This window comes from Corylus avellana, chromosome ca6 (assembly GCF_901000735.1).
Source record: "Corylus avellana chromosome ca6, CavTom2PMs-1.0".
Classification (NCBI taxonomy): domain Eukaryota; kingdom Viridiplantae; phylum Streptophyta; class Magnoliopsida; order Fagales; family Betulaceae; genus Corylus; species Corylus avellana.
In genome coordinates this window covers 29,836,061-29,856,609 of record NC_081546.1, presented here as the reverse complement: position 1 = coordinate 29,856,609, position 20,549 = coordinate 29,836,061, and the positions used below count along the sequence as shown (strand labels likewise).

The 20,549-nt window shown below is 36.4% G+C and overlaps 3 protein-coding genes across 3 annotated transcripts; 2 read left to right on the top strand and 1 right to left on the bottom strand.

The window, feature by feature from the left end:
- Window positions 1–1,276: 1,276 nt before the first annotated feature.
- On the bottom strand, window positions 1,277–8,386 carry LOC132183791 (glutamine--fructose-6-phosphate aminotransferase [isomerizing] 1). Its single transcript, XM_059597211.1, has 11 exons — window positions 8,023–8,386; window positions 7,197–7,369; window positions 6,812–6,920; window positions 5,960–6,105; window positions 5,221–5,385; window positions 3,421–3,781; window positions 3,071–3,321; window positions 2,880–2,994; window positions 2,508–2,763; window positions 2,263–2,431; window positions 1,277–1,576 (listed from the first exon to the last, which is right to left on the bottom strand). Exons 1-11 carry the CDS (start codon window positions 8,258–8,260, stop codon window positions 1,493–1,495), a joined length of 2,067 nt encoding a protein of 688 aa, XP_059453194.1. The 5' UTR covers window positions 8,261–8,386; the 3' UTR covers window positions 1,277–1,492.
- A 3,356-nt stretch (window positions 8,387–11,742) lies between these two features.
- Window positions 11,743–16,025, top strand: LOC132183792 (ribosomal lysine N-methyltransferase 3). Its single transcript, XM_059597213.1, has 5 exons — window positions 11,743–11,884; window positions 11,963–12,338; window positions 12,872–13,068; window positions 14,206–14,488; window positions 15,044–16,025. The coding sequence occupies exons 1-5, from the start codon at window positions 11,874–11,876 to the stop codon at window positions 15,713–15,715; spliced, it is 1,539 nt and encodes a 512-aa protein (XP_059453196.1). The 5' UTR covers window positions 11,743–11,873; the 3' UTR covers window positions 15,716–16,025.
- A 1,377-nt stretch (window positions 16,026–17,402) lies between these two features.
- Window positions 17,403–20,197, top strand: LOC132185844 (extradiol ring-cleavage dioxygenase). The gene is made up of 3 exons (XM_059599640.1): window positions 17,403–17,762; window positions 18,431–18,801; window positions 19,539–20,197. The coding sequence occupies exons 1-3, from the start codon at window positions 17,535–17,537 to the stop codon at window positions 19,732–19,734; spliced, it is 795 nt and encodes a 264-aa protein (XP_059455623.1). The 5' UTR covers window positions 17,403–17,534; the 3' UTR covers window positions 19,735–20,197.
- Window positions 20,198–20,549: the final 352 nt, after the last annotated feature.

The following is a 20,549-nucleotide window of genomic DNA, read 5'->3' as shown; positions in this document are numbered from 1 at the left end:
CTCGCTTCTACTTGTGCCTCGTGGAAGTGTGGAACCCATTCGCGCTGGAAACTTTGATGGGGATTTCCTCGAGGGTATTGTTGGGGTAAACCTTTTTTTTTCTTTTTTTCTTTTTTCAGGGTAACTTTTATTACTTTTATTATAAGATATTTTCAAATTAACATGTAATCGATGTGGTAATTTACATGATACTTATAACATTTATCACATTAATTACTAAAATAAATTTATCATGTCGTTCAAATAACACTCATTTTTTAAAAATATAAACTAATTCCTGAATTACATTATTGGAGTGAGCTGCAATTTTCTTCAACGATATAAGTATTATTCTAATTAAAAAGTAGTAAAAAAGAATCCGATTCAATTTGAGTGATTATTTACCTCCAACATTTGTGTTTACTAACTCGCTAAAACTATTTAGAAGCAATAGTCAATCAAACAAGTAAACTCTTTATCAATGAAAACAGTTTGATTTTTGCCTGTGACTAATTCAAAGTAAACATGGTTTTGATCATCCGTTGAATTTTAATATTTTCAATGTATTAAAAAATTATTAAACAATATTTTATCTATATTATTATTAAAAAATAGCCTATTTTGTCCAAAAAAAAAAAATCCCTTATCAAATAGGTAAAAAAATATATATAGAATTTGATGAGGCTAAATATTATCAAAACAAAGAGATATTCTAAATTCAGCTGATCATGTGGTTATCTTAATCCATTTTGGTAAAGTATCAACTCTTTATTTACCAAAATTGCTCCTTTTCAATGGTTAAAAACACATTTCAAAATACAATGAGAGCAAATACCAAGATACAAATAGGAGTGAACAGAAACTACTAAATTTTGGAGTGAGCTAAGCCCATGAAAATACTCCAATTTCTAGAAACCAAATCCATAGCATAGATCATTATATTAGTGTATTCAACCTTCACCGGGATCATCTTCATTTCATATAAAATAATGGAATTTTAAATGAATAAACATCATGTACACCAGTAAACGCAACAAAACAAAATCTTGATTGTAAAATGATTTTTTTTTTTTTAATTTTTTATTTCACTTGAAATAGAGAAGATCATATTCACCACCACATAGGTATAAAATTTCAATTAGGTCACATACCACATGCATAAAATTCCTTATCGTTATCAGAGAAAGGGAGAAAATAAATATATTTAAGTTAGACAAAAAATAATCAGGCAGTAACTTCAACCATTGGCAACAAGCACACTCAAGAAAGCTTCACAAAGGGTAGGAGAGCCAAGAAGTGAGAAGTCGGGGGGGGTGTTATTAGGGTTCCTATTTCTGATAATTTACAATGCTCCAGTATGATCTCTCAGCATAAACACCACAAAATACATCTGAGGTGGTTTCAGAGCCAAAAAGGAAATAAATAAATAAATAAATCTCTAATGCATTCAGTTGGGATCCTGAACTTTCTCATGGTAGGTAAGAGTAAAAGAGGCAAGAAGTTGTCAGTAGAACTACTGGGTTGTCACACTCTTTGCAAGATTCCGCGGCTGGTCGACGTTGAACCCCCTCAATACGGTGAGATGATATGCCAGCAACTGTACGAAGAAAGGGCAGATGAAAGCTTGCTCAGTGCAAAAGGAAAGAAAATAAAAAGCCTGGTAAAATTGATAAGAACAATGAACCATACAAGAAAATAAAGAAGCACACAATTGTGGATGGAAAAGTGGTCATAAGATTCCACATGTTCTTCTTTGTTACTCCGTCTTTTGAGAAATAAAATAGTGATTTTTAAGTCCAAAGATAAGCTTCTGTAGATTGAAGAAAAGAAATGTCGAGAATAAACTCGTGCGTATTCCAAAGGTGTAAATGCATTACAGCTAGCAATTCAAAGTAATGTGTATCTGGTCATTCTAAAACTCGGAAGGTCCTTGGAACCTAATACACCGAGTCATCTATGGAAGGCATTGATATTCAAAAGGAGATACTAGCATAAATGACGAAGGAAAAGTGTAGATGCATACATTAAGCAAAACCAATTACACCATGGCCACAGCAGCCGGGCCACACCACAAAACCAAAAAAAACAACACACATGGTTTATCGAACTACTTATTCACATATGCACGTGAATTTAACCATTTATTGGTACCCCCCACATAAATGACTAGAATTCAAGTCGTATGACAAAATTAGAAATTAAATTGCCAACTTTTACTTTAGATAACGATTACAGTTGACCAAGATAAATAGTACATATGCTGAAAAATTGCAGGAAGTATACCTGTAAGGGAATTATATTAATTACAGGTTGAAGACAATCCTCAACCTGCGGAACCTCAATCACTCGACCAGATCCCCCAGCACACACAGCAGCAGCATCTCCTTTTGAACACATCACTATTAGGCGACCTTTGCGGGCATGAAGTTGCTGAATAACAGACTGCTGCTTGCTGTCAGCAAAAGATAATGTCAATAAACTAAGAATTTTAGATGACAGAGATGCTCCTGACTATGATAGAAGTAAACCTGAAGCAGGCATCACGAGTGGCAATCACAACTATAGGGAGATTTTCATCAACCAAAGCCAAAGGACCGTGTTTCATTTCACCGGCAAGTATTCCTTCGCTATGCATTAGTGCCACTTCCTTTACTTTCAAAGCACCCTCCAGAGCTGTTGCATAATTGTAACCTCTCCCAAACACAAGGAGTGACTGCTCAGCAATCAACAGTTTTGCAAGATCCTTCATTTCCTGGTCAAGCTTCAATGCCTCTCTGACTGTGTCTGCAAACAAAAGATATAGAAAGCAAGAAAGAATAACTTTCTAACCATTTCCTCAACTTCTTTGAAAACAGGCTATATCCCAATCAATTTTCAAAATAGAAAAGCCCAAAACTTACTTGGCAAGTCAAATAGACCATCTATTATAGCCTCTCTTCTTGCTTGATTGGAAAGAGTATCACCTCCTATCGCTAGTGCTAACATGGCCATCACTACTATTTGACTTGTGTATGCCTATCATTGATAGTGATGATATAAAAAACCAACGCACAAACAACCAAAACAAAGATCCTATAATTGCAACATTTACCTTGGTACTTGCCACACCAATCTCACAGCCAGCATTTATATGAACGCCACAATGTGTATGCCTGGCTATTGCACTGCCAACAGTGTTTGTTATGCCAACACATAATGCACCATTTTCTAAAGCATATTCCAATGCAAGTAAAGTATCTGCAGTTTCACCAGATTGACTAACAAATACAGCTGTATCTTCTCTGTAAATTGGTCCCTGCCGATCCAAGAGATCACTAGCAATTTCCATTGTAACAGGGATGCCTGTAGATTTCATATGAAATAAATAAGGAAAAAAAAAATTCAGAGAAAAACTAATTTTACAAGCTGCAAAATAATACTGAAAGTATACAAAGTACTCACCAGAAAGTTCTTCCAAGATGGGTCTTGCAGCTAAAGCAGCATTGTAGCTTGTTCCACAACCAATGAAAACAATCCGCCTGCTACGCCTTATTGTTTTAAGGTGATCCTTCAGCCCACCCAAAAGAACAGTCTTGGCTTTGGAGGAACCTCCACGAATAAGCCTCCCCCTCATTGTGGTTTTTAAAGATTCCGGTTGTTCATGAATTTCTTTCTGCATATAATGCTCGTACTTTCCTTTATTTATTTGTTCAACCTCCATCATAAGAACAGATAATGCACGTTGCACTGAAGCAGGTCGAGCAAGGGAATTGCCATGTTTTTCTTTGTCATTATCGAACTTGAGAATTGATACTCCTCCATCCTGAAGCAACCATCATCATAAGTACAATTCAACGTCAATATCAATGAATTAGCCAGCAGCATTAGTATCCATAATTCTTTAGCACGGTAACGCAGAGCCCTATTACACCCAAGAACTGCAGGGTCTTTTGCCCCCCTTTAAGCTCTAAACAGTACATGCCTGAAATAGTTTCAGGAGGGCGATTTGACTGATGGAGACAAAAAGTCTCCAGTAAGTAAAAAAGTCATAGAGAAGGATGGGAAAGTGACCATCAAACTGTTTGTGTGGTATGGTAAATAGCCTCAGAATGACATGAAAAACTTGCCAAGCTGTACATAAAAGTGTTCTGCGACAGAAAGACTTCCCACAAGCTGTACATCATACCGCTATCCCAGTTCAAGCTTCCGGAGAAAAATGATTCCCCTGTTAAAGCTATGAGTTTGATTTAATGGCTATTATTATTTTTACCAATAAAACTAAGAGGTTTATATAATGACCAGAAACATTTGATAAAGGTGAAGGGAGCATAAGTTACACATCTTCTGCTTGCCACACTACCACTCTGTTCAGCAAATGAGATCTTCTGTGCCTTGAAGTGGAGAAAACCCAGTTTAGCAATGCCTTCCCCATTGGTTCAGTGAGATGCCACATAGCAAGCTGCTCCAATTTCCCATTCTTCATAGTTTCTATGAAGGGAACCAGACTTCCTTGGTAGCTCCAGAATAGCACCTTGAATCCACAGAGACAACGAGAATGCAGGAATAGATAATCCAACCAGAATCTCGCCTAGGGCTGACTACCTGTCTCACATCTCAACCTCACTGACCAACCCAAGAGATCCAATGAAACAACAAGAATGACGGAAATATCACCTTGTTCAACGAACTAGCATTTGGTCAATTTCAAATGAAAAGAGCAAGACTGAAGTCCTAAGTGGACATGAATGAGGCATTAGTGGGGATGTGGTAACATAGACAACTTATAACCCAGAAGTACACAGCTACTTCCCAACTTCTGCATACCATTTCTTTCTCATTAATGCTACAATGCCATTGTGATATCATATGCAGCAAATATGACAGCAGAATATGTGGTTTACGCAGAAGTCTTCCTGATGTAGGTTTCTATTAGCAGACCATACTTTGGAACTTGTCACTGATTCCTATGGATTTGCATAATGTATGTAGGAATGTGTGTCTAGACATGGTTTGCTGTACAATCCACCCTATCCTAACTAATCCCACACCCTTTACAACATGGTGGTTGGTGGTGCAGGATTGTCACTAGCAAAGGACTAGGCAAATAGTGTTTTAAATGCCAATCATAACTCTTTTAAGATGGGATTAGCATCTAATATTCAGATGGAAGTAAGGCACATGCCAAGTCCAAAGAGACAAGTGGAACAACTTGTATACTTGCACAAACACGAAAAATAAACTAAATAAAATGAAGTCAAGTACCTTAAGGTGAACTACTTCACCATCCTCAATTACCAAAACTTTCTTTGTGTGTTCAACTAGAGCATTGGCATCACTGGATAAGAAAAGTTCTTTGGGGTTTCCATTCTTTGAAACAAATTTATCATCATGAAATGCCGATCCATTGCTTGCGTCTTCTGTCAATTCCTGAGATAATAATAGCAGTAAGGGACAATCTGAGAAAAATAAATGCAATCAGACAGAAGGTCACATAAAATTTGTCCATAAAATGTAGGAGATCATGACATCATAAACAAGATGGTCAAATAGTGAAAGAAATCTTTAGAACAGTTCTTTAGAAAAAAAACAAAACTTCAGGCAGCATCACGTACTCTTACTCTCTCCACACACACAATGATTCTTAACCACCTGAACTTAAGGTGTACTACAGAAAGAAAAAATACATGCAGCATAATTCCTAGGCAAGATTAACAATGAAAGAGGCAAAACCAGTCATTCTTTTCTTTAAAGCATCCACAAGCTTTGAAAAGCACCAAACATAACTTCTGATGGTACTTAATTAACTCTTCAAGGAAAAATATTCTGTATAAATCAGGAAGTCAACAAGATAATACAGGTGGTACAAAACATTGGCCAGAACTAAAGATTAAACATGATAAACAAAAGAACTCGTAACAAGGATTTGGTGGTATAAAACCAAACTAGTAGAAGCTTAAATCTTTTCACATTTATTACTTAACAACATTGACATATAACTTACTTTTACACCTAAGACCAATGGGCTGCCACGTTTGCAAGCAATCAATTCATTTGGATAATGCCGGCTTTTAAAAATAAGAGCATATGCTCCTTCAAGATGCCTCATAACTTCAAGCACCACTTGACTAAATGTGACAGTCCGGTCACCTGCAACACAAATGATAAAACACTCTATGCTCATGTCATCTTTAATTGTGCTTCAAATTTTATATGAAATGAAAAGGCATTTCAAAAACAAACCAATAAAGTCAAATGCACTATGTCTTGAGCAATAAGAGTGGAAGCAAAACACCATAATTGGGTCAACTACTGTCAGCCAAGAGAAACAGTACAGTGCTTTCGTACCAAAAAAATGGCGTATATCATGTATATGTCCTTAGATAGGTACAGAAGGCTACTAAGGTTTACTTAAGTCACTTTTTACACAAGTACTACTAATGGGTTTTAATTATTTCCCTTTAGAAAGTGATATTAGTTTTCAGACAGCTTGTCTGAAGACATCTAAAAAGAGCCTGCATCAGCCATATGGGTGAGAAGAAGCAAACCTGCTTAGACAGGGATCCTTTAGCGCACAAGCTCTATATACTGTTCATGTATGTACAAATATGTGTCTTTGCTAATTACATGTATACAAATATACAATGTATCATATGCTTTCAGTAACACGAATGAAAAAAGTAGTAAATAAGATGATAATGCCACAACCCAGCCAGAAATCTCATTTTAAATGTTCTGGAGCTATTTTACTACTTCATCCACAAAGATATATGTATTGCATGAGTTTCTTGAAATTCCAAAAGCAATTTACACATTTTAGGCAAGAAAACTGACTTCATTCCAAATTAAGTATTACCTCCTTCAGTTGCTTTGTCAAAAACAAATTTGGCAAGCTTCGGAATTACTTCTGTATCTGTTTCAGATTCAAAGGTGAACCCATGTCGGACTAGCGTCTCCTTTAAGACCTGAAGATTTACATATGAAAATTGAAAACAATGTACATTGAAATATAATAGAATTCTAAAAAATCATCTACGTCAACGTTCTTACAGAAGCAGAGACATTATAAACATTTATTGCATTCTTTAATCATTCTTTGAAACTCAAGCTCAGACCAAGACCAGTAATAAGAAACGGTCTACTCCAATGAAGATTATTGCATGAAGAGAACACATCAGTCAAGTAGGAATTGAAGAATAATAAAGAAACGAAACATCTTGCTGCAGAAATCTTAAGCATACCTCATAATTAGTAATAACACCATTATGAACAACCAAGAACTCGTTTCCATCATCAGAGCTCTGAGGATGACTGTTCCTCGGAGATGGCTCTCCATGAGTTGCCCACCTGGTGTGCGCTATGCCAGCATGGATGGAAAAAGATTCCTCCAAATTTAAATCCGTTTCAGCGACCTCTGCAAATAGTAAAATCACCATTAGTTTTTCACCTTCGATCATGTTACGGGAAATATATCAAAACAGAAGAGTCAAACAAATGGATGTAGAAAAAATATATATATGTGTTACTAGGCATGGACCAACTACAGACATGAAACCAAGTCATATTTCGCTAAAGAGAATGAAAATTTAATAGCTAGAAAGAGCATTTCTAAAGACTGCTCTAGTCATATATATAAAACTGGGTGTGTATTACCGATTGTCATTGACATTCCTATAACTTATATATCAAACTTACACCATTTTTTAACGGAATTAGAGGTAAATTTCAATGAATTTCAAATTCTGGAAATTTACCAGATGTTTGTTCCGGGAAATTAAAACGAAACCAGGACAGATAAAACGAAAATGGTTGAAATTTCTAAATTGGTTCCAACCAAGAATTTAAAATTTCAGGTTAAACGTTTTGAACAGTAAAAAAAATTGGTCAAAACAAATACATCATTATACTCGACCATAGATAGAGACGAATTTTCTAAGAAATGGATGGTAGATACACCGGTGATCGATGAGAAAATGTCAACGAAAACCAATCCATTCAAAAAATCAGAGAGAGAGAGAGAGAGAGAGAGAGAGAGAGAGAGAGAGAGATCAAGCAAGGGGAAATTACCATGGTAGACAGATTTGACAAGGGACTCAATGTTTCCCTCGCGGCGGAAGACGAGAGGAGGCGGACAGACGACGGAATTTTCGGAGGACGATGAGGAATTGTTGTCGGAGTCGATGGCGATGCCGGCGGAATCGTAGCCTCTGTACTCCAAACGCCTGAGGCCATTGAAGAGCACCTGCAGAATGTAGCGCCTCTCCTTCTTCACATTGAAATTCAAATACGCAAATATCCCACACATTCTTCCTTTCTCTCTCTGTCTCTCTCTCTTTCTTCTTCTTCTTCCTCTTCCTTCTGGGCTGAAGAGGCAATACACTTTATTAATTTTATTTAAATAAAAGAGAGAGAGGGAGAGGGATGGACCGATCGACGAATTTGACTTTCTGACTTTTTGTTTCTTTTATGCGTATATGGTAGGTATATTACACATGTACATTCAGTTGCACATGCATAATTGCTTATTCATCGAGGGGTTCTTTTGTCATTTTCGTTTGCGTAAAGACTGCCGATGTGTCATGATGTGGTTGGGGAGGCTAAGTCATAGCACTTTCTCTTTGGGGGAGTGTTTTTTTTTCTTTTTTTTTTATTATTCTAAGCGATACAAGGACAAAGGAAAGGAGAAAGTAGAAACTACAAACAAACAAGAGTTGGACAAGACAACTCAAACATAGGAAAAACAAAAAAACAACAAAACAACAAAAATTGAGATAATTTCTCTAAGTTAATCAGACGAGAGACTTTCAAATTGTGCAAGCTATACATTTAACCTTATCCCCATTCCCTATGACATAAACAAGCTCCTTTATAGACAAGAGAGTTATTATTGTGAATACATTTCCAAACTTAATAAACTTTTGGATTTCTATGCTTTAAAACATTGGCATGTTTGGTAATAGTCAAATACTATTAATAAAATAAATCAATTTTCAATATTCTTATTTTTTTTACATCATATCAATCATTTTTTACTATTATTTAAATAACAAAACAAAAACAAAATTCACTTTTTTTATATCAAATATTCTTACTTTCTTCTTTGTCAATCAATTTTTACTATAATTAAAAAAAAAAAAATGTTGAAAAAAGCTCCAAAGCTTTTACCTAGCAGAGCCATTAACCCAAATGATGTCCTCCTTTGGCAGAATTTTCCAATTTGGCCTAGCAAGAAGAGCTTTTATTTTGATTTTGCATAATTCTTGGCCCCAATCCACCCATTCCCCTATGTTGGGAATATCAACTACTTATGTCTTAGATTTAGTCTGCCCGGAGCATGTATGTTCAATAACTGTAGTAGTACATAATTTAGCGAAAATTAAGGTCATAGATAGTATTTGTAACCTCATAGCTTGTGTCTATATTTAATCAGAGCTTTATATTCTTTGTAATATAAGAGTTTTATGCTCTTGATCCTTATCAATAAATTCTAAATAACTCCTGATAAAAAAAAAAAAAAAAAAAATCCCCCCAACCCCCTAGGTAATTGGAGGGAGCACAAACTTTTTTCTAGTCATTCACCTCACACCATAGTCAGTCTTAGCCTTTTGCTCAATTATGATAATCGAGTATCTTGAGTCTCTATAACAAGTAAAAATTAACCGACTTTAAAGAATAAAGATCCAAAAACACTTTTGAGCTCATATTAGATTCGTTTTGAGTTCTTACATGGTTCATCTGTTTCAAAAGGCAAACAGATAGTCTAAAACCTATTTAGACGGGCAAGCTCCATAAAAATTCTTTCACATTTGTTAGAACCAAATCCAACTTTAGAAGAGATCAAAATATGCAAAAATTATACTTTTGATTGATCATCTATGGAGGGCTTGACTACCGACAGGCACTAAGGGGCCCATTTGTGAAAGAGCCCAACATAATTCCAGGAACATTAGGAATTGTGAATCACCATGGGTCTAACAACCCACAACCCGATTAACTGCCAAGATTCGAGTGCACATTCATACAAGGATATCGCCTAGCAACTGATTTCCCTTTTGCTAGCTCAACGTACTTTCTGACCATGTCGTGTAACCCTTCTCAACAAGCCTAGAGAGAAAATCTCCACGTCAATAACAACTTATTAGCGAAAATCTCTAAAATCCTAGGGAGGAGGAGCATAGACAATGGCTTATATAAAAGGAATAAGGGGTGCTCACTTGAATATACAATTATGACCCTAGCCAAACTATACTTAAATTTCTTCTCAATTTACCTTCATCACTTGGGTGTTCGAGTGGCTTCATTTGACTCATCAATGAACCCTTCAAATTCTTTTTCTCCCTTGTAGAGCCCCTATTTGGCACGATGCTTAAGGTCACTGTAGGTCATCATATCAACCGTTGATGTTGTTTGTAGGAATTGATTTTCTTTATTGTGAATTATGATTCATCGCAACAAAATGTCTCATGATAGTAAGTTATATTGGGGATATTTTAGGTGAACGATGCCAACACTTTTGTTAAGTCATATTGAGGAGATTTTAGGTGAACGATGCCAACACTTTTGTCGTGTCGACTCGACCATTGAACCCCGCCTCCGCCCCCCAATTAACCCCCTTGACAGACACACAAATTGTCTCCGAAATGAATCCTCCAAAGTTTTCCCATACCAATCCGTAGCACTTTTCTTTTCCACCTCTAGTAACTCCAATGAGCAACACTTCATCTCTCTTGAAACTCATCTAGCTCAACACTCCCAAAATATAATTTTTCTCGTCCATGCAAATAAGATAGGTCACCCACCTCCTGATTTTAAAGGCTAATTGACAGTGTCAAATATATAAAAGTAAATAAAAATGTGATTTATAGTACAAACAATACTTTAAAAATAAAATAAAATAAAAAGTCACTAAAAATATGTCACATCAGCTCGTATAAAATTAGTTAACATTTTTAAATAATACTACAAGTGTCTCTTGTGTCCCTCTAATAATAATGTGGCTCTTAAAATTACCTGAGCTTGTGATTAAACATTATTGAATTTTAATCAAATGATGATTTTAAAATCAACCTCATTATTGGTAATGGACTGGAGAGGATCTTGTTAATGGTCAGATCTTTTTAAAGAGATCTGGTTAAAGAGATATTGAGGTCATAAATATGACATATGTCACATTAATAAAAAATAATAATAAAATATTATATATTTTTTTAAAAAAATTATAAAAAATTAAGGGGGTGGCTGAACCACCCCAGTTGGGGCTCATGGCCCTTGGTGGCTACCGTGACTAAAAAAAATAAATAAAATAACAACAATAATTATTTAACTCTCTGAGGTGGTCGGATCACCCCCACACCCTGAGGTGGGCCAAAACCACCCCATGGCCCTTGGGTGGTCCGCCACTCCCTCAAACCCAAACTATATATATATATATATATATATATATATATATATATATATATATATTTGGCTCTAGATGGCCTACCAACCCCAAGTGCCATGGGATATCCAAGCACTCTACGGTCAAGATAACAATCTTTTTTATTTTTTTATTAATTTTTTTAATTTGAAATATTATTATTTATTATTATTTTTTTATAATGGGACATGTGACATGTGTCTTATTTGTGACTGTAAAATTTATAAAAAGAAATCTCAGCCATAAATTAAATATTCTTCGATCCACTATAGACTAAAAAGATCCTATTCTCATTCTTGAAGAGGATACTTGTAGAATTACTCCACCTGTATCATCGACTTGACTGTCACAAGATTAGGAGCATAAATCAGTTGAAAACATTGCCCAAACCAAGCCCGACCCATCAAGACAAGAGCCTAGAAGAACCACTAGACGGCATTAACGCCCTAAAACTGTTAAATCAGCTGTATCAAGGACCTCCCGCCGCCGTACATTTTCCGCAATGGCAACCAGGTAAGCCGTGAACCTTAGCTTTTCCTTCACTTTCCTTTACCATTTATTCAGCAACCAAACAAGCACACTCGCATGCAGGCGACTGAGAGCGTTCAAGCGGTGGATGAGGTCCCAAGGCATAGAGTACAGCGATGCCCTCTGCTTCACGGACAGCCCCGAGGGCGAGGGGATCGCCGTGAGAGCGCTGTGCGATCTCAAGGTAGGCGACATGGTGGCGAGAATACCAAAGGCGGCGTGCCTGACCATGAGGACCAGCGGGGCAAGTGACCTGATCGAAAGCGCTGGGTTGGGCGGTTCTCTGGGCCTAGCGGTGGCGCTCATGTACGAGAGGAGCTTAGGAGAAGACTCACCCTGGGCTGGCTACCTCCAGCTCTTGCCTCCTCAGGAGTGCTTGCCCTTGCTTTGGACTTTGGACGACCTGGACTCTCTCCTACGTGGCACTGAGCTCCACAAGGTATATATGCGATGAATGGTATTGTTTGTAGTCCGGTGGTACTTGTTTTTCCATTCAGAATTGGTTAATCTTATCTGGGGTCATCCCATCATGGGTGTAAGGATTTATACATTTTCTAGATGTCAAATTCAACTGACCCATTAGTCTCCCAGCTAGTCTGTAAGACTGTATCTATTCAAGGTTTGGTAAATTGTGAGATGCTTAAATTTGTGTAGAAAAATGTCTGATATGCTAGTGGTGCTAATTATAAGTTACTCTACACATTGGAATGCTATTGCAATATGTTACTCCTTATCTTTCAAGATCGTGTTTAGCATTGCGATTCACATACTAAAAGTGTGATTTGAAATCAAATCTTAGAAAATGTATTTGCTTGGTTGTACTTTTTAAAAAAATAGTATTTTGAAAATGTAGAAAAATATGCATTTTCAAATCGCAGGTTAGGAGGCACGTCTTAGGAGAAGACTCACCCTGGACTGTTTCAGCATTCAAAATATTGTCCATCTGATCATGTCTTTTAAAATTGTAGGCAGACTGTAAAAGAAGACAAAGGTATTATTTATGAGGACTGGAAAGATAGTATTCTGCCCCTCTTGGATTCACCACCTTTCAATTTGGATCCAAAATGTTTTGGCATTGAACAATACTTCGCTGCCAAAAGTCTTATCGCGTCTCGGTCTTTTGAGGTAGATGAGTACCATGGATCTGGAATGGTTCCTTTGGCAGATCTGTAAGTTACACTATCACATTGAGGTCCTGTGAATCATTTCTCTTGTATAACTGAATCTGATTTGTCTTGTTGGTCCCTTTAATTAGTTGAGAGGTTTACCATTATCTGATGCTCTCCTAACTCTTTGGCTTAATTGTGGTGGGTTGATTAGAAAAATGTTCAAGAGGATATAATCCGTGTAACCTATATATGTGATGACATTCATAAGAAGGAATATTTAAATGGCAAGTTGCTTGTTGATTTATCTTCATAGTTCACAATTATATTCTACTACATCATTATCCACAAGGTGCTAACTAGCCCTTTTCAAGTTATGCAACTCTAGCTGAAGCTGTGCAACTTGTGCAAATCAATTACTATGGAATAGAATGAGGGAGTAACCTCCTAGCGAGTCACATTTCCATAACTCATGGACACATATATAATGCTGTACCGCCTTTGATCAATCTCAAGAGTTATATCAGTTTTACATTCTCCAAATTGAATGCCTATGCCTTATCCAAGTTTGCTGTACTTATCAAAATGGGTTTTGACTTGACTATTTCTTACTTAAATGCCAAGGCTGAGACATTATCAACCTATTATTTGTAAAGGAAGATTTATCTTCTTGTCCAGCAAAAAGCTAACTTTAAATCCTGATAAACTCATCTGTAAGCTACCATGGCAGCTCATGTTATACAAGGTTTTAACATGAGTACTTGGAGTCAAATAAGTGGAGAGAGAAAAAAATTGTAATTCATGTGAAGAATGGTTAGTTGCATTTATTTGAAGCTGTACTGGTCATTTATTGATGGGCACTGCCTTTGGTTTTTCGAATATATATTCTGTTTTCCCCTAATTTGGTAAAGGTTATCTGTTCAATGAGGATATAAAGAGTCAGTTTACATATGCTTCAGCTATGATACAAAACATGTTGTGATATGTAAGATTTCACTGTTTGATGCCTATCACAAAATGGTGTTACTTCCTTGAGTATAGCTTGGTAGATACTATCTTGTGTTTCTTTCTTTAATAGTCTATTTATCTAGTTCAGCTTCGTTGTTCATTATAGGTAGAGTTCTTCATTGATGGTTTACTTTATGCTTTCTACATCTTGATGATTTAATTTATCCTTGATCTCTCTTATATAAAATCCAGTTTTAATCACAAGACAGGAGCAGAGGATGTACACATCACCTCTTTACATTCTTATTCTGATTCCGAAAGTGATTCTGATACCAACAAAAGTGATACGCATGTTGATACTAGTGATAATGACACGTTGATTCAAGATTCTTACTCTGATCAGAAAGGACCAAATACAACTCTTGTTGGGAAGAATCCTTCTCGGGGTAGTGACTCGGACTTCTCTTCGGTTTCGAGGGATGATACCATAGTGTTAGAAATGGTTATGGTGAAAAATGTTGAAGTTGGAGCCGAGGTTAGAATTTGTTCTTGTTCAGTCAGTTGCTTTTCCAGTCACTTTCTCGCATCAGTTATTTCAGTAGTGTGTAGGTGTGAGGTTGCTTTTGAATCTGGAGGTGCATTAATTTGATATCTTTGGCAAAAGAGAGCCACTGTTGAAATGGGTTGACTTGTCATTGGTTAATTAAAGGCCCAACACATCGACCGTTTGGAGCTATAACTTATGCAGTCCCAATCACAAGGGGAGGTTGCATCAGCTTTGCTTCCGAATGATTCACTTCTGTAGAGCAGCATTTATGTTGCTGGCCCTAACTATTTTACCATGTGCTAATAGTAGTTGAATTTATTTGCGTTGGTATCCGTTTTTGGTTTTATTTCTGTCATCTCATCTTTAAGTGCATAGTCAATTCAGAACCTTGGTGTTTTTGACTCTGCTTATTTTAAAATCCACTTTCAATACTTACCAGGGGGAAAAAAGAAGGAAAAGAAATTCAGTTTCCAATAGGTAACCCTTGATTTGAAATGATGTTTTATAAAACTGTTCATTTTATTCTTTTTCTTCTCCTCTCAGGTCTTTAATACATATGGATTGGTGGGTAATGCTGCATTGCTTCACAGATATGGATTTACAGAGCCAAATAATCCATTTGACATTGTAAATATCGATATGGAACTATTACTCCAATGGAGTTCATCTTCGTTTTCTGACCGGTACCGTAGAACCAGGCTAGCCCTCTGGAGAAAACTGGATTACTGTGGATGTGTTAGCCAGGACACTGAATATTTTGAGATCTCATTTGATGGGGAACCCCAAATTGAGCTGCTGATATTATTGTACATAATGCTGTTACCAGAGGATACATATCATAAGTTGGACCTCACAGTGTCAACTGCAGGGAACTCTAATGGATCCATAGGCATGATCTTGTCAGAAGAAGGCCAGTTCATTTGGGAAAAAGCTTCAGAAGTGAGTAAGGATTTGTTGTTGACAGAGGATGTTTGTGATGCCCTTTTGTCGCTGGCAGATATGCGAGAGAGTTTTTATGGTTCTAATTCAATAGAAGATGATATTGAAGCACTTGGGAATTGTTGCATAAGAGAGAGAAAGTTGTACCATTCTTTAATGCTGCGTGTCAGTGAGAGGAGGATCCTGGAAAGGCTCAGAACTTATGCTGCTGTTGGTGCTCAGTCTTTTAGAACAGCTAAGCGATCCTCAGTGAGGAAAAAGTTAAAGAAGAAATGAAACTTTGAGCTCTATTTAAACATCATTTGTGGCGTTACTTGTAATTTCTCCAAATGACAGTGCAGAGGTTCCGCTGCCACCATTGTTTCATGAAGTGAAATGGTGAAATTTTAAACCATTATGTAACAGTAGGCAGTTGGTAGGCAATGTCAGCATTGGTAGAATAGATGGCCTGACTTTTTATTCAAACCCAAGTGTGAAACTTATTTTCGAGTCGATTTATGAGATTTTGTTGGCCTGTTTAGTTTGCTTTAGAGGAATGGAAATGTGCATTTTTGTATTACTTTGGCTTAATATATTATTTGCCTCAGCCAAGTTCTCTCCTTGCTCATGCATCTCTCAGTTGGATTTGGTTCAGGTGCTCAAGGGAGATCCTGAAGTTTTTTATTTTTATTTTTTACAGTTTAGATTTTAATTTTTTTTTTAATTTTTTTTTTTTATAAAAAAAGTAGAATTAAATCTGAACCATTAAAAAAATTACAGCAAATCTCTTGATCATCATATCATAATGTATAGATCTTATACATATCCCACCAAAATTTGATCCAAGTTTCCCGTTCTCTCAATCACAAACAGGAGGCTGAAGAAATAGTTTTGGTGTTACTGTTATCCAGCTCAAATGGTGTCTTATCTTTCGGGAATGGGATTGACCCATTTTCTAAGAAATAGCTTAGTTGACCTTGTCGACCTTCTGGAAGGGAAAAAGTAGTGGATGTGGGAAAAGAGAAAACTTAAGATAAGAGCGTGTTGAAATCTGAAAAAATGAAAGCAATACCCCTTGAATTCAAAGAAAGACAATAAAATATAATATAAGGATTTGTGCGTTGGTCATCAAGACTTGGATAATCTTACGTTTCCTGCCATTCATGTCGGTTAGTAAATCTATTGAATTATTTTTTTATTTTTTTTATCAATTTTTATACACTTAAGCTTTTATAATTTATCATGGCTCAACAAATTTTAGCTACCAAATTTTTTTAAAGCAGGTACATTAATTAGACTTTCTATTTTAGCTATATATATATATATATATATATATATATATATATATTCTTTAATTTTAAAGAGGAGATAATCATCCAATTTCAATTATGTGCAGCACGTTGACATCTAGTTTTCATAGCCCATTTATAGGTGTGAGAGATCTTCCTTTGGCTCTAGTCAATTGTGGCAACTAAGAGTAATTTCAAATACTAAATTCTTATCTCATTCTAATTCTTTTGGACTTATGCCCCCGGTGTTATCGGTCTTTGAAATTTTTTTAAAAGGGGTCGATCCAATAAAATTAAGTGAGATAAAAGTTGAATATTTAGGATTAGTTTACAACCAATCATAAATTTCAACATCATGAATTTGCCAATTTCTTATTTGACCAAAAAAAGATTAAAAAAAACAAAATTATCATTTTGTTACAAAAATTACCTCCATCTCCAATGAAAATGAAGTTTTGCCAACTTTTACTGCGAGGCTGGCCAATGAAAATGGTCTTATGTTTGGATCGAGTGAGACGTGAAAACCCACATATGCAAATTGGCAAATGAGTTATAAATAAATACTCTAAAGGTTAAGGATTGATTTGAAATTAGAATGAAATGTAAGGTGGTGCTAAACAAAAAAAAACAAAAAGAAAAAAACAATATAAGAAGAAGACGGAGCAAATGTCAGAACGGCAGAGCTTATAAAGCGCAATTCATTCAATACCACCCCCATCTCCTCTCTCTCTCTCTCTCTCTTTCTCGTATATCAACAACTCAACACCATTATCGTCAGAATCAGCAACGCCTTGAGTTCTTTGATTAAAAAAAAAAAAAAAGTTAAAATGGACACTTTCTACATATCGCATGGAGCGCCGACGCTGTCGTTTGACGATTCGATACCGGCAAGGCCATTCTTGAAAGCATGGCAGGAGAAAGGTCTCTGCCCGAGGCCCAAAGCCATTCTCGTCGTTTCCGGACACTGGGACACGTCCGTCCCCGCCGTCAACGTCATTAACGGCCGCAACGACACCATCCATGATTTCTATGGCTTCCCTAAACACATGTACAAGGTACTACACACAACATCTTTTATTTTGATTATTCCCAATCTTTCGTGCTATAGGCTTGTGTAGAGCTTTCATGGGTTGCGTTATTTTTTCCTCTTCTGTTCCCAAAAAAAAAAAAAAAAAATTCCTTTTAGACAAATAATTGTGAAAAAAGGTTAGGTGAGCGCGTTGGTGGCGGGCGTGTTTGGTGGGTGATATCCAAGAACGAAGGTTTCGACGCGTGCTGCGTATTTTTTAATCTACCAACTTTTGTCCCTTCTTTCTTGTTCTATTTCTATTTCTGTCCCTGAGATTGTACGCATTTTACTTTTTACTCCATAAACAAGTACCTGCCTACTTTCCTTATTAATTATGTGTTTTCAATTCAATGATATATACGATCTCACCATCCCTCGTCAATCCCAGATAAATGATAATGCCATATCAATATAGTATGATAGTGATGTGATATATAATATTATTTATTTATTTATTTTAATTTTTTTAATTTTTGGTGTTAGAAAAAAAAAGCTATTCAAGAGTAGATTGATTGTGTGACATCAACGATGAAGGACATTACTTGGATTTGGAAACAAATTAAGAAGCTTTAAGAAAAGTTTATTTATTTATTTATAGTAATTCATTTTGATATATGTTGCAATGTTTTGGTGATTATGTTCGATGATTACCAGATAAAGTACCCTGCACCGGGAGCTCCAGAGTTGGCAAAGAGGGTGAAGGAACTGCTGATGGCATCAGGGTTCAAGCGTGTTGACGAAGATAAAAAACGAGGGCTTGACCATGGTGCATGGGTCCCCCTGATGCTGATGTATCCAGAGGCAGATATCCCAGTTTGTCAACTCTCTCTTCAGTCAGATAGGGATGCTACTTATCACTACAACATGGGCAGGGCATTGGCTCCTCTTAAGGATGAAGGTGTTCTTGTCATAGGTTCTGGTAGTACTACTCATAACTTGAGGATCATTTTGCCCCCAGGCAGCTCCGTTCCTTCCTGGGCTTCCGATTTTGATACCTGGCTTAAAGATGCTCTTCTTCAAGGAAGGTAACCATTTTCCATTTTTCATTTTTTTAAGCTTTGAAAATGCATGGAGTACTCTTGCATTGGTTTGTGGCCGCTTTCTGTGAGAAGTTTCATATGTTGGATGTGTTTATAAGGCACTTTTGCACTCAACATTTGTTTTAGAAGGATGTGTTTAGGCTTTTTGGTCCATTTTAGGAAAGGGCATTTGTTTTTGAATCTTTGTATGATTTAAATTACAAGTCATGGCCAATTTAGTATTTCTTGCTAGCTTTGAAAATAGCCCATCATTCGAACCTCGGGAAAATAAGTCATCATTATGTGAATTCTGTATCATCTGATATGGTTGTGTTCAGGATTTTCTTTTTCTTGTTGCATATTAAAACATTTTCATCAAGGTTGATGATGGTCCTTTACTCCTCTTACCCTTAAGCAACCATGAGGGGAATATGAAACACAAAATGCCTAGGCTTTTCAACCTTCAGTTTCATTTGGATACTCAATCTGAATCTTAATTAGTTTCTGAAATAATGTGCTTGAGTAAGGTGTTCATTGGTGAGAGCCAAATTAGGTGTCATGTCGGTTAATAATAGGCCGGGTTTGTCAAACATGTGGGAATGACAACCCATTATAACTTAGTAAATTAATACACGTTATCTTGGGTCTTCTTTACTGCTTTTCTTTCTTGACTTCTAACCTTGGTTAGTCTACCAAATTTTATTAATTATATTTTTGAATTAAGTATGTAATTCTTCCTGTAGATTTGAAGATGTGAATCATTGGGATGAGAAGGCACCCAGTGCAAAAATGGCTCACCCTTGGCCAGATCACTTTTATCCATTGCATTTTGCCATGGGTGCTGCTGGTGAAAACACAAAGGCAAAACTCATGCACCATAGCTGGGACATGGGTACTCTTTCCTATGCCTCTTACCAGTTCACGACAGCTACCAGCTGAAAATCGATCTCCATCCAAAAGTTGTGCTGCTATATGGTATCTATGCTGTCTCATTATATTTAGATACATCTGCTGTTATGTCATCTTCAAATAAGATTGGATGCAAACTGGAAGTTGTTGTGGACATGTAAATTGGCTACTTTTCCTTTGATTGTAAAATATGGTCTGTGTTATAAGTACCTTGTAAGTTATGTATCTTTGTGTTACGAGAGTCATACACCGGCAAGGGGAAGTAAGATGCAGTCATGCAGTGGAAGGACTCCTAGAATAAGAGGGTATCTCCTCAGAGAATTCTAGTATAAGAGGAATATCTCCTCAGTAGTTGGTAGTAGTAATAGTTATCAATATCTGTGGGAGAAATCTAATGTAATTCATCTACTATGTTCTCATCAAGAGTGTCTTGTAATGCTTATTTAAGCAGGGGATTAATGAATAATATTATCAAGTATCAGTATTTTAACTATATGGTACTTTGGGAGGTCCAGGGTGCCTTGAATGTATTATCTTTAGTCGCCATTATAGGCAAGCTAGCTCAGAAAACCGATCTTGCAGCACTGCCCGTTTATCGTCCTTTTACATGTTCCCAATCCCAGTCATGTAACACTTTGAACCATAAATTTTTTGCTAAAATTTGATTATTTAGCTTATTATCTCTATAGAATTTGGAAGCAGTAGCTGCAAGGTTGATCTACTTAATGTTTTCACCTCTGAACGTTGGACTGCTGATGCTGTCAGAGGCTATCTTAGGGAGTGACTGCATTGTCTGCAATCAATGAATATATGGCTTGATTTGCTGGAATATTACAGAGGAGCTG

Coding starts and splice junctions, on each gene's coding strand:
- LOC132183791 (XM_059597211.1), bottom strand. CDS start 8,260: ATGTGTGGGATATTTGCGTATTTGAATTTCAATGTGAAGAAGGAGAGG. Junction 3,782..5,220: donor GTGAAGTAGTTCACCTTAAG/GTACTTGACTTC, acceptor TGGTTGCTTCAG/GATGGAGGAGTATCAATTCT. Junction 1,577..2,262: donor TTAATATAATTCCCTTACAG/GTATACTTCCTG, acceptor TTCTTCGTACAG/TTGCTGGCATATCATCTCAC.
- LOC132185844 (XM_059599640.1), top strand. CDS start 17,535: ATGGACACTTTCTACATATCGCATGGAGCGCCGACGCTGTCGTTTGAC. Junction 17,763..18,430: donor TCCCTAAACACATGTACAAG/GTACTACACACA, acceptor GATGATTACCAG/ATAAAGTACCCTGCACCGGG. Junction 18,802..19,538: donor GATGCTCTTCTTCAAGGAAG/GTAACCATTTTC, acceptor TTCTTCCTGTAG/ATTTGAAGATGTGAATCATT.
- LOC132183792 (XM_059597213.1), top strand. Junction 13,069..14,205: donor ATGGTTCCTTTGGCAGATCT/GTAAGTTACACT, acceptor TATAAAATCCAG/TTTTAATCACAAGACAGGAG. Junction 14,489..15,043: donor ATGTTGAAGTTGGAGCCGAG/GTTAGAATTTGT, acceptor TTCTCCTCTCAG/GTCTTTAATACATATGGATT.